The 11,111-nt window shown below is 36.3% G+C and overlaps 1 protein-coding gene, 1 long non-coding RNA gene and 1 other non-coding gene across 6 annotated transcripts; 2 read left to right on the plus strand and 1 right to left on the minus strand.

The window, feature by feature from the left end:
• Nucleotides 1-3,361: 3,361 nt before the first annotated feature.
• TRNAE-CUC (transfer RNA glutamic acid (anticodon CUC)) lies at nt 3,362-3,434 on the plus strand. The gene has a single exon. It is a non-coding gene; the product is annotated as a tRNA-Glu (tRNA).
• Nucleotides 3,435-3,991: 557 nt separating this feature from the next.
• Nucleotides 3,992-4,990, minus strand: LOC110779093 (uncharacterized). Its single transcript, XM_021983624.2, has one exon. It carries the CDS (start codon nt 4,988-4,990, stop codon nt 3,992-3,994), a length of 999 nt encoding a protein of 332 aa, XP_021839316.2.
• A 221-nt stretch (nt 4,991-5,211) lies between these two features.
• LOC110779094 (uncharacterized) lies at nt 5,212-10,168 on the plus strand. 4 transcript variants are annotated; one of them, XR_002531025.2, is made up of 7 exons: nt 5,212-5,601; nt 5,803-6,008; nt 6,105-6,369; nt 8,014-8,348; nt 8,770-9,057; nt 9,446-9,550; nt 9,729-10,168. It is a non-coding gene; the product is annotated as an uncharacterized lncRNA (long non-coding RNA). The 4 variants fall into 4 exon arrangements; XR_008920655.1 differs by having other exon boundaries at nt 5,212-6,008; nt 6,100-6,369; XR_008920654.1 differs by having other exon boundaries at nt 5,212-6,008; nt 9,446-9,519.
• Nucleotides 10,169-11,111: the final 943 nt, after the last annotated feature.

An 11,111-nucleotide genomic window follows, 5' to 3' on the forward strand; every position in this document is an offset into this window, starting at 1 on the left:
TCCTTTTCTTCTTCTTTTTTTCAAATTTTTAATTTTAATTTTTTTTCTTCTAAAGATTGTATAACGCTTTTTCCCCCCAAAAAAATCTCATTATTTGAGTAAGCTGCAAGCACAATAAGGAACAAACAAATGGATATTTAAAGTAACTTAATGAACATTCATGTTCAAAAAATGAACATATCATCTATTTTTTTATATGCTTCTTCTATTTTAGTTCTAAATTTTCTACTTCTTTCCTTTCGGCTTCCACTTTTTCGTTAGACCGGTCGTTTTTCTCTTTCAATCTGCTTCCTTATTTGCAGATTCTTTTCTTGTTGTTTTTGCGTTCAATTTTTGCAGCCTCTCTTAATACCACATCTTTCATTTCTGAATCGGTTTCTTTTTTTTGTTTTGTTGGCGCATTCATATTAACCTTTTCCTTCCTGCATGAAAATCATAATGTTGTTAGTTGAACATTGTTCTGTATAAATTGAACATAAGACTTGAGAAACTGAACATCCCACAAAGTGTTCTTATTCATGAACATATGATAGTTTATAAGTTGAATTTAGTTGAATATGATTCGTTATAAGTTGAACACGAGACTTGAGAAACTGAACATCACACAAAATTGTTCTTATTTTCATCTTTTATAAATTGAACATCATCTTTTATAAGTTGAACATGATGAGTTATAAAATGAACATGACAATATTTAGAAAGTGCCAATTTTGATATTTTAGTAAAGAATAATGAACAACTGCTTATTACTGTTGCTACTTGCCTTTTTAGTTGAACATGATTCTGTACATAATTCTTTATAAGTTGAACATGAGACTGAGAAATTGAACATCACACAAAAATATTGAACATATATTAGTTTTATAAGTTGAATGTAGTTGAACATGATTTTGTATAAGTTGAACATAAGATTTGAAAAATTGAACATCACCCAAAAGTGTTCTTATTTGTGAACATCATCTTTTATAAATTAAACATCATCTTTTATAAGTTGAACATAATGAGTTATAAACTGAACATGACAATATTTAGAAGGTGCCAATTTTGATATTTTAGTAAAGAATAATGAACACCTACTTATAAAATCTGAACATGATCTTTTAGTAAAGAATAATGAACATTAGTTTTAAAGAATGCTTTTGGCTCGTTGTTTGAAGGTATACTGATTTTTTTATTTTTTATTTTATTAATGTCGATGCTTGCCTTTTAGTTGAACATGATTCTGTATAAGTTGAACCTAAGACTAGAGAAACTGGACATCACACAAAGTGTTGAAGATGTCATAGTTTTATAGGTTAAATTTAGTTGTATATAATTCTTAATAAGTTGAACATGAGATTTGAGAAAGTGAACATCACACAAAGTATTGAACATATATTAGTTTTATAAGTTAAATTTCGTTGAACAACATCACACCAAAGTGTTGAACATATCAGTTTTATAAGTTGAATTTAGTTGAACATGATTCTTTATAAGTTTAACACGAGAGTTGAAAAACTGAACATCACACAAAAGTGTTATTATTTGTGAACATCATCTTTTATAAGTTGAACATGATAAATTATAAACTGAACATAACAAATTCAGAATTAATATTCAGCAATAACTACCACAAGCACCACGAACAACAATCCCAACAACAACAACAACAACACAATATGAAGTTACCAAATGTAGTTCATTCTACAATTCCGAACATCGAACTTTATAAATCAAACATGAACGGTGATAGATCTAAAATCGCAGCATAAAATTGTTGTTTAAAAAAAATGAACACCTACATATATTATTTTGAACATCTCCATATATTAATTTGAACATCTCCAACCACGAAATCAATTAACGACAATATGTAAATTAAAATCACAATCAAATTTGGTGGCGAAACTACCAAATTATTAAACACGAATTCGCAGCAAAAACCTTGAATAAATGCAAATTAAAGATCAATTTACAAAGAAAACTCACGAATTTCACACAAATATGGATTGGCGTAAAGAGAGGAGAGAGATATGCGACGGATCTGATAAAAAATTCGCCGAAATCGATCAGAAATTCGACATATTCGACCAGAAAATTGACAGATCTGACCAAAATTTGGCATATCCGACCAAAAATTCGATAGATCTGACCATAGATTCGACGAATCCGACTAGAAATTCGCCGGAATCGCATGAGTAACCGTCACTGTGGAATCCATCGGAGTCAAATTGGAGGTGTAAAGAGAGATAAATATGTAGTTTGATGAGAGAGAATGTGGAGGTTTTGATGAAAGAGAAAATGGTGAGAGAAAAATAAAATGGGGTTTGATGAGAGAGAAAATGGGAAAAGGTTAGAGGAGAGAGAAAAATGGGTATGTATAATGTAGTGTGTCTTGGCTCATATGCATCTAGAGATAGATGCATAGCTATGCAGCCATTAATTATTACCCATATCACTTTTGATCGAGAACCAAACTGGGGTTGCTATTTTGCTAATTAATGTTACCTTCTTAATTCTTGTTAAGCTGTTTACATTTGATTATCAATCAGGTTGTTAGTAATTAGGCAAATTTGTCAGAAACCACCTTTTAAAATATAGAATTTGCGAGAAATCACCTTTTAAAAAATAAATTGCGAGAAGAAATCTTATTTATAAATATTTTTGCGAGAGACCACTTTAACCTGATTCCGGTAGTTGACTCTTTTTTTCGGCGTTGAATTTACATGTGACTTGCACATGACTTTTTAAAACAAATATTAAATATTTTTTTTCATATTTTTCTCTTTAATTTTCCCTTAAACACCGCTCATCTGAATTTTTGGGTTTCTTCCTCAAATTTTGTTGAATATCTGGGTATATCTTCCATAAACCCTCTTACTCATTTTACATATCACTCAATAAACTAAAAAAAATATCAAAGTCAAAAGTTGAAATTAGGGACATTCAACTCCTTCTAATTTGATTGATTGTATTTTGGTTGATGGTGTGTTGAGATTTTGAGTATTTATATGCATTTTTGAATGAATTACTGCAAGTAGTTGTTGACTTGTGTGCAAGTCAATGTCGGGAAAAAGAGTCAATCACCGGAATCTAGCTAAAGGTGGTCTCTGGCAAAAAAAAATTATAAATCGGGTTTCTTCTCGCAATTTAATTTTTAAAAGGTGATTTCTTGCAAAATCTCTAATTTAAAAGGTGGTTTCTGACAAATTTGCCTAGTAATTAACTTGAGACGATTAGATCAGCTGTTGACATCGTATGAGTTATGCCTGAGGTTATCCTAATAATTCTCCAATTATCCATACCTACTGTTCAAATTGGTGCTTAGTCTATCGAAATAAGGCGTTTATATATAAACGTTGGTTTGCATCAGTATCAGCAATCCGTTGTAGTCTAGTTGGTCAGGATACTCGGCTCTCACCCGAGAGACCCGGGTTCAAGTCCCGGCAACGGAATTTTGTTTTGTATTCAATACACTCTATGAGGAAATTCGGAATATATAATAAGTTTTTTTTTTTCTTTTTTTTTTTAGTGATACCAGTTGGTGGCCCGTGCACGATAAAAAAAAAAAAAAAATAGTTAAATTAATAGCTTAATTATTTTAGCTAAAGTATCTCACTTGTAGTTTTGAAAGTCAATAATAAAAGTATTAGTTAGATTAAGTTCTTATGTAATACAGTTGTTTGACGTTTGCTAAAATTATACGTAGCAGAATATAAGTACTTTATTAAAGGCTACATATTCTACTGTTAACTTGTTATTACAAAATATTATACTTCATATCACATAATATCATTAAGATGTAATTACAATAATAGGATTTATAAGAGTAGTTTTCATTCTGGTCAATCCTTTACAAAGAGTTTGGTAATCATTATTATTATTGCTGCCAATTAAGCTAGAGCGTAGAGATCAGCGTAGATATATCTAACTTGGCCTAAACTAAAAGGCTAAATGATTTTTTTTTAACAAGAGAACTAACAAAGGAAGAGAAAGCAAACAAAGAGCAAAACTAAAACCTATGCCTAATAAGATGACGACGGCGAGCCGAAGAAGCCAACAAATGAGCCGGGGACACAGTCTGGCGTGACACTTTCTGGGCGGAGAACCAAGCTAAGGAAGAAATCAGACCCCGTAGCTCCTGAAGCGCCCAAGTAACCGCAGTAGGACCGTCTTGAGAAGTCGACAACAAATTAACCAGAACAGCCGAATCTGTAAGCAAAAGAACACCAGTAAAACCACGTCGAATGGCTATCCTCAGACCCCAGAGGCAAGCTGATAACTCTGCCTGGAAGGCAGAACCAAGGACACAAGCCTGAGCCCCACCCCCGGAGCAGCCAAGAGAGACTATGTCCTTAAGAATCCAGCCTAACCCAGCCGCATTAGTAGAAGAGTCCCAAGCCCCATCTGAAATGAGACAACAAACAGCACAATCCCCAGGTTCCAACTGAGCAGGCAAGATCACAGGATCAGGAAGAGAACAACGAGCACGGGAAGAGGAAAACCGAGTAGCAACACGAGCCTGAAAACACCGCAACTTCCAGGAAGTCGATAAAACCATTAGCGCGCCTGGATCCCAGGAAGCATCCCTAAACCTTACATTATTGCGTAGAATCCAAGTAGACCATAAGATCACAATGAAATGGTCGAACAGCTCATAACGAGACGAAGCAGAAGAGCAGTTGGACATAAAAGCCAGACACCAACTCTCCGGGGAACCTGACGCAGAGGGCAAGAACAGATGCACGGGGGAAGAAGCCCAGAACTGGTGGATCAAAGGACAATCCCTAAACAGGTGCTCAGCGTCCTCTGGAAAAAGATGACAGAACGAGCAAGTCGGATCAACTGGCAGCCCTCGTTTCTGGAGAACGGAAGCCAAAGGGAGACCATGGCGGAGCAGCTTCCAGAAGAAAACTTTGAGCTTAGGAAGAATATTCAAACCCCAGAAGTGTTTCCACCAGGACGCTGAAGGAAACGAAGCGTCGGAAGCCACATTATGGAGGGAGCTCATAAGCAAACACTAGTAGAGAAATCGTCATTTGCAACTCACCAATTACAACTCATACAAGTTACACTCGCTGCGATAAGGATTTGGTCAACGCGGGTCAAGGTATAAATGAATTACTCGCAGCGATTATATGAACAACGCGCTAAGAAAAATATATTTTTTTTTAAAAAAAATAATCGCAGCGCGTATGGGGTAATATAAGATGCAATTAGTGCAATTAATTGCAGTTCTGCCCTTTAGTGTTCGCTGCAATATAACTTCAACCGACATTTTCCTTCTGAGTTGATCCATTCTCAGATCTCAGCCCTAATTATCAAATCTCCAAAACTCATTTACAGTTCTCCTTCGCAAATCTCACCGGCGATTATTATTTCCTCTTTATCTTTGATCTACTCCATTGCAAATCCAATCTCTGAACCCTAACCAACATTCATCTCTCTTTGTAAATCTCATTGTGAATCTCCCTTTCAATCTTCCTCCAAAGATCTCGTAATCTTTCGATTTTACATCAAGATTTCAATAGCTGTCTACAGAGAGATGAAAAGAGGGCGGAAGAGAGAGAAAGAATTCGACCTTCTGCGGCTCGATGTTCAACCTTCGTTGTTGGCTTTGCGGTATGGATTCGAGCCTTAATCTCTATTTGTTCTTGGAAGTTTGTTTGGTTTATGATGTTTGGGTGATTTGATTGATTTTAGGGTTGATTATTCTTCGTTTGATTTGATGTAATTTTGGGTGGTTTTATTGACTGGAAGACCGATTCGGGTCATTTTTTGGTTAATTTTGTTTTTTGTTTTTGTTTTTTTCATGTTATTTAGGTCGATTTTGTTAATTTTTCTGGCCAAATTGGTTTGAGTTTTTGGAATTTACTCGATTTCATTTGTTTTTGGAATTTTTCTGGCCAAATTGGTTTGAGTTTTTGGAATTTACTCGGATTCCTGGACCTGCCTAAGGGAGATGATCAGACCACTGATCATGAAGCGGATGAGAATGAAGCTGCTTCATGGTTGCTACTTTAACCCAGGTAAGAACAGAAACAACCTAAATACAAATGGGTTTTTAACGGGAGGAGGAGAGGTTCATGAGTACCTGGACCTATTTGAATATAATTCAAGTGCAGGTAATCAGTTCTGTGAGCCGTCGTATAATCAGCAGCAGGAATTCAGTGTCCCTGAGAAGAACTTTGGAGATGACAGTGTCGTACCAGTTAAGTCTAGGGAACCAAAAGATCACCAAATACAGTACCAGAACTCTTCAGTTATTCAAAGGGGGCACTGGTTTGGGAACTGGCCGGGATAAATTGGAAGAAAGGGCCGGTATTTTATCATCTTAGCATTGGAGGAAGACGGATTAGGTGAAGTTGTTCCTTCTCCTTCTGGCTCAAGGTATGATTCTGCCCGTCTTAAATTTTGAATCCCGTGCAGCTGAGAAGTAATTTTTGCCTTAATTATAGAATTGGGTTGTTTCATTATCTGAATAAAGAATCACAGAGTACTTGTAATCATTTGTTTTTAATTTTATTTTTTCAGTCAGTTGTAATTGAGGATTGTATACAATTGATTAAAAGGGTGGACATAACATAATAAGGTTGCTTTATAGAAGTTAGGGGCATTGGATTATCTAAATTAATTGTTGTCTTCAATCTAATTGCAATAATGGTAGGTCGATGTCAAAACTACTCTTACTATCCAACTTTAAGCTCTTGTGAATTTTTGTTCTGTAGGGAAAATGAGGTTTCTTGTCTTTGATTACGTGCCCATGGAAGCTTTTAAAACTACATTCTCTAACTGTATATATATATATATTTAATTTCCTGCATTTTTCAAGTTGTTTCAGTCTTTGTCTTCATGTTTAAGGGTATTTCAATAGAAATTATTTAAGTTATTGTCGTGCTTAATGTGGAATATTAAGGATTCACTATGCCCACATTCTAAGTAGATTTTCTGAATCTTTAGCAAAAATACTCAATATGGTAATGCATTCTGAAAAAATCTTCGAAGCTTACTATGCAGTTGTCATTGAATTGGTTTATTTGATGCTGTGTTATCCTTCATTTTCTGTTGTCCAAGAATCACGCTGTATTTTGTGCACCTGTACTCTTTTTGTTGTCAGTACGGGTATGACATGCTCTTGTAAGTCACGTATAAATTGATGATCTGAATCTAACCGCTTTTTACTTATCAATAATTCATGTCCTGCATTTCAGAGAAGCGAGTCAGCTATTTTTTATCTTCTCTGTTCTTGTCTCAGAATTAAAAACAATGGTTTTAGATCACCTATCTAGTTTACTATTGATGGTGGATGTTTAAGAGTTATTTGTCAGTATATAGCTATGAATCATGAGCTGTGCTTACCCTTTTCAGTCAACAGCTGTCTTTAGTGTCAACTACATAGATGTGAACACCAAGTGCATTATCTTAGTTATTGACTCTATGAAAAGAAAGCTAGCCAGCTCCTTCAAATGCTTAGTGTTTTTATCTAGTCAATGAAAATTGAACTTCTCTTGTCTTTTATTTCGTTTGTTTAATTCTTTTGTTTATTAACTTACATGGTCTTTCTTTTTTAAACTTTGCGTGCCTTCTTTCTTCTCTTCTTCACCAGGAGAACAAACCATGCTTCGTAAAATAACAGATTTTTTTGTTCCTGCAGTTAAATCAATTGAAACAGAAAGATACTTAACATAGTATACAATTGATTTTCTTTTTAAGCATTGTTAGTTCTTTGTACATTTAGAAAAACTTCATGACACTGACGAATGAGGTGTTGGTGGTAGTTTTCGTTGTTGATGCTCATTGCATTCCTTGTTGCTTCTATATTCATGTATGCCACTCTTTTTTGCAATATGCTAGTTTCCAAATGTGAAACATGATGTTTTCCTTGAAGCTGTAGACATTTAATGCATTATTGCTCTCTTTTATTCTTGTGCATGTTAATGGAGCTAACCATCTAAAGTTCTGTAATATAAACTTTGGTGCTTTTGTGCTAATAATCCTCTGTTTTCTCTGTCAACAACCTTGCGATCGCAAAAGAAGGTGAACTCACAATAGGAACCATTGATGATATTCAGAAGCTTCATATTCGATCTATTCCTCTGGGAGAACATGCTCGGCGTATCTGCCACCAGGAACAAACTCGCACTTTTGCCATTTGTAGTTTGAAGTACAACCAAGCTAGTGCAGAGGAATCTGAAATGCATTTTGTACGCTTGTTGGATGACCAAACCTTTGAGATCATATCTACTTATGCACTTGATACTTATGAATGTGGTTGCTCCATACTGAGTTGCTCATTCTCAGATGACATCAAAGTTTACTACTGTGTTGGAACAACATATGTTTTACCTGAGGAAAATGAGCCAACCAAGGTAGAGTTTTAGATTTTCATGGAGTTCATATTTCATGCATCTGTCTTCTGATGATATCTGTCAAAAAAAGGGAAACAGTATATAAACATTCAGTGGTATGGTAGTGGAACTATCTTGGCATGTTGTAGTGGAAGAAAGGCTTTTCTGGTGGCGAATACAACTTATTTAAAGCTGCTCCATTAGAGTTATTTACGCTGTTCCAATTTTCTACTCAGTATAATGGCTTGAAAGGAATGAAGGGTTTCGAATCGGAATTCATAAAATGTCGAACCCCTTCCATCTATGCACAGAATTATGGAGTTTCCTTGTGAAAATTGAATTACTTAAATGATTATAAACATTTTGCAATCCAGAGTTTTTTTTTGTCACTTTTCTCTGTTAAGGATATCTAATCTATCATATTATCATGTAAATGTTGTAGGGAAGAATTCTGGTTTTTGTTGTTGAAGACGGAAAGCTGCAACTCATTGCTGAGAAAGAAACTAAAGGTGCAGTGTTACTCACTTAATGCCTTCAACGGCAAGCTGCTTGCTGCCATCAATCAGAAAATTCAGCTTTATAAGTGGATGCTTCGGGATGATGGAACTCACGAGTTACAGTTTGAATGTGGACACCATGGGCACATTCTTGCCAGTTGTATGTCCAGACTCGTGGTGATTTCATTGTTGTTGGGGATCTGATGAAATCAATTTCTCTACTAATATACAAGGTACGGAATTCAGTAAAAGTATCTAGACTGCATCTTTTCTCTGTCTGTATGTGTTGTTGCTTGTACTCCAGTCAAGCACTATTTTTCTGTTTTGTGCTAACCTGAATCATTCAGAAAGATTGAATTCTGGAGTTTTGGTAGTCGAACCGTATGTTGGTGTTGCTTGTTTGGGAGCTATTTTGTTTGGATATCACCTTGTGAAGTGGGTTGAACAAGGTCTTTACCTTGTATAGTTGTGCACAATGGAGGCTTATGTGCATGCTCTCACTTTATGTAATTCTGTCTATATGTCAATTAATAAAACTGCTAATTAGCTGTTATGGACCAGAGCTTAAATTTTGCAGTTCTGCAATGCTGACATAATTATTTGCAATGCGAATTAAATCAGGCTTTGATGTACAAGAGCTATCTGAAGATGCTCCAGATGATCAGGAGGGACTGGATGCTACAGTAACGCATGTGGTAAATTTGCTGTCTACTGAGCCCACTGACAGTTAGTTCCTCTCTCCTTATTTGTATATTCGCTAGCTGCTTGTCTGTATCATTTAGATTATCAAAGGATGACTATTATTATTAGGTTTCATAATCATAGGCAATTTGGGAGCTTGTACTTCTAAAAGAAGTTTAAGTGTACGAATGGAACTTTTTCTCACTTTACCACAATTCTCTAGGCATCCAAGACCCATCTGTGTGACTGGAGATCTTATTAATCAACCTGGCGAATCGACGGGAATATTGCTACTGCTGAATTCTTGCTGAGATTAATCGATACAAAGTTTAATCATCTTTTAGGGGTGTTTAGTGGTGGCAGATTAACATGCTAGCTGTTTGGACTTGTATAGACCATCCTCGCATGCAATATTCTGGATTAGAAGTTGAGAAACATGCCTCTCTAGTCTCTTAGTTAGGTTGATTGACCTGAATGGCGGTGGGTCAAATGTTGTCCGAGAAAACAAATGACATTTTGATACAATCGCCATCTCTTGGTATAGATGTAGATTCCTTTTATTTGCAGGGTTTGAGAAGGTACATCTGTATTACTTATTTATGTATTTATGGATATTATTTATGGATTTTATTTATGGATGTTAGACCATAATTATGGAGGCTAGTACCGAGTAGTAGTACCAATGTATTACTGCAGGAATTTATTTTTTTTGTAAAATAAACGCACTATTTGCAGCGCGTGCTGGTAGACCAAAGTTGCAAATAGACGCTTATTACAACGCGTGCTGGTAGACCAAAGTTGTAAATAGACGCTAATTACAGCGCGTGCTGGTAGACCAAAGTTGCAAATAGACGCTAATTACAACGCGCGTGAAACACCATGCGCTGCAATTAATTGGTTTTTGCAGCGCTTTTGTTCGCTGCGAATAAAAGTCCACTATTTGCAGCCATCACAATTGCAGCGCTCAAAAACGCTGCAAAAAGCCCCTTTTACGCGCGCTGCAAATGACATTTTTTCTACTAGTGAAAGCATAAGCAGAACGAACCGAGAACTTCCCATTCGGGGAACAGTTCCAGAAGAAATAGTCGGCCTTCGGGGACGAAGGTCGTTCCAAAGCCAGAATCTTACTGGCTGTGGTGTCATCAAAAAGACGATGCACCAGCTCAACATTCCACGCGTAAGAACGCGGATCAATCAACGAGGAAACATGAGTCGGCACAACCGACTCACCAATAGACGGCCTAAAATGGACCAAAGAGCCTGACACCCAAGTATCTTGCAGAATCCGAATATTATCACCTAACCCTGGTTTCCAAGCAATCCCCTGATCTAAAACCTGAAACCCGTGAACCAGACTCCGAAAACCCCAAGATGGCCGAGAACCCGGAGATCTGGCCCCAGCCAAAGACAAAGAAGGATAACGGGATTGAAACAGGCGAGAAACAAGCAGTTGAGGGTGATGAACAATTCGCCAGGCATTCTTAGCCAAAAGGGCTTGATTGAAAGTACTAATCCGACGGATACCAAGACCTCCCATACCCTTTGGAAGATACAAAATGGAAGATGGAATCAACGACATTCCCCGCGAATGAGGCGAAGACCGCCA

Source organism: Spinacia oleracea, chromosome 5 (genome assembly GCF_020520425.1).
Source record: "Spinacia oleracea cultivar Varoflay chromosome 5, BTI_SOV_V1, whole genome shotgun sequence".
NCBI classification, from domain to species: domain Eukaryota; kingdom Viridiplantae; phylum Streptophyta; class Magnoliopsida; order Caryophyllales; family Amaranthaceae; genus Spinacia; species Spinacia oleracea.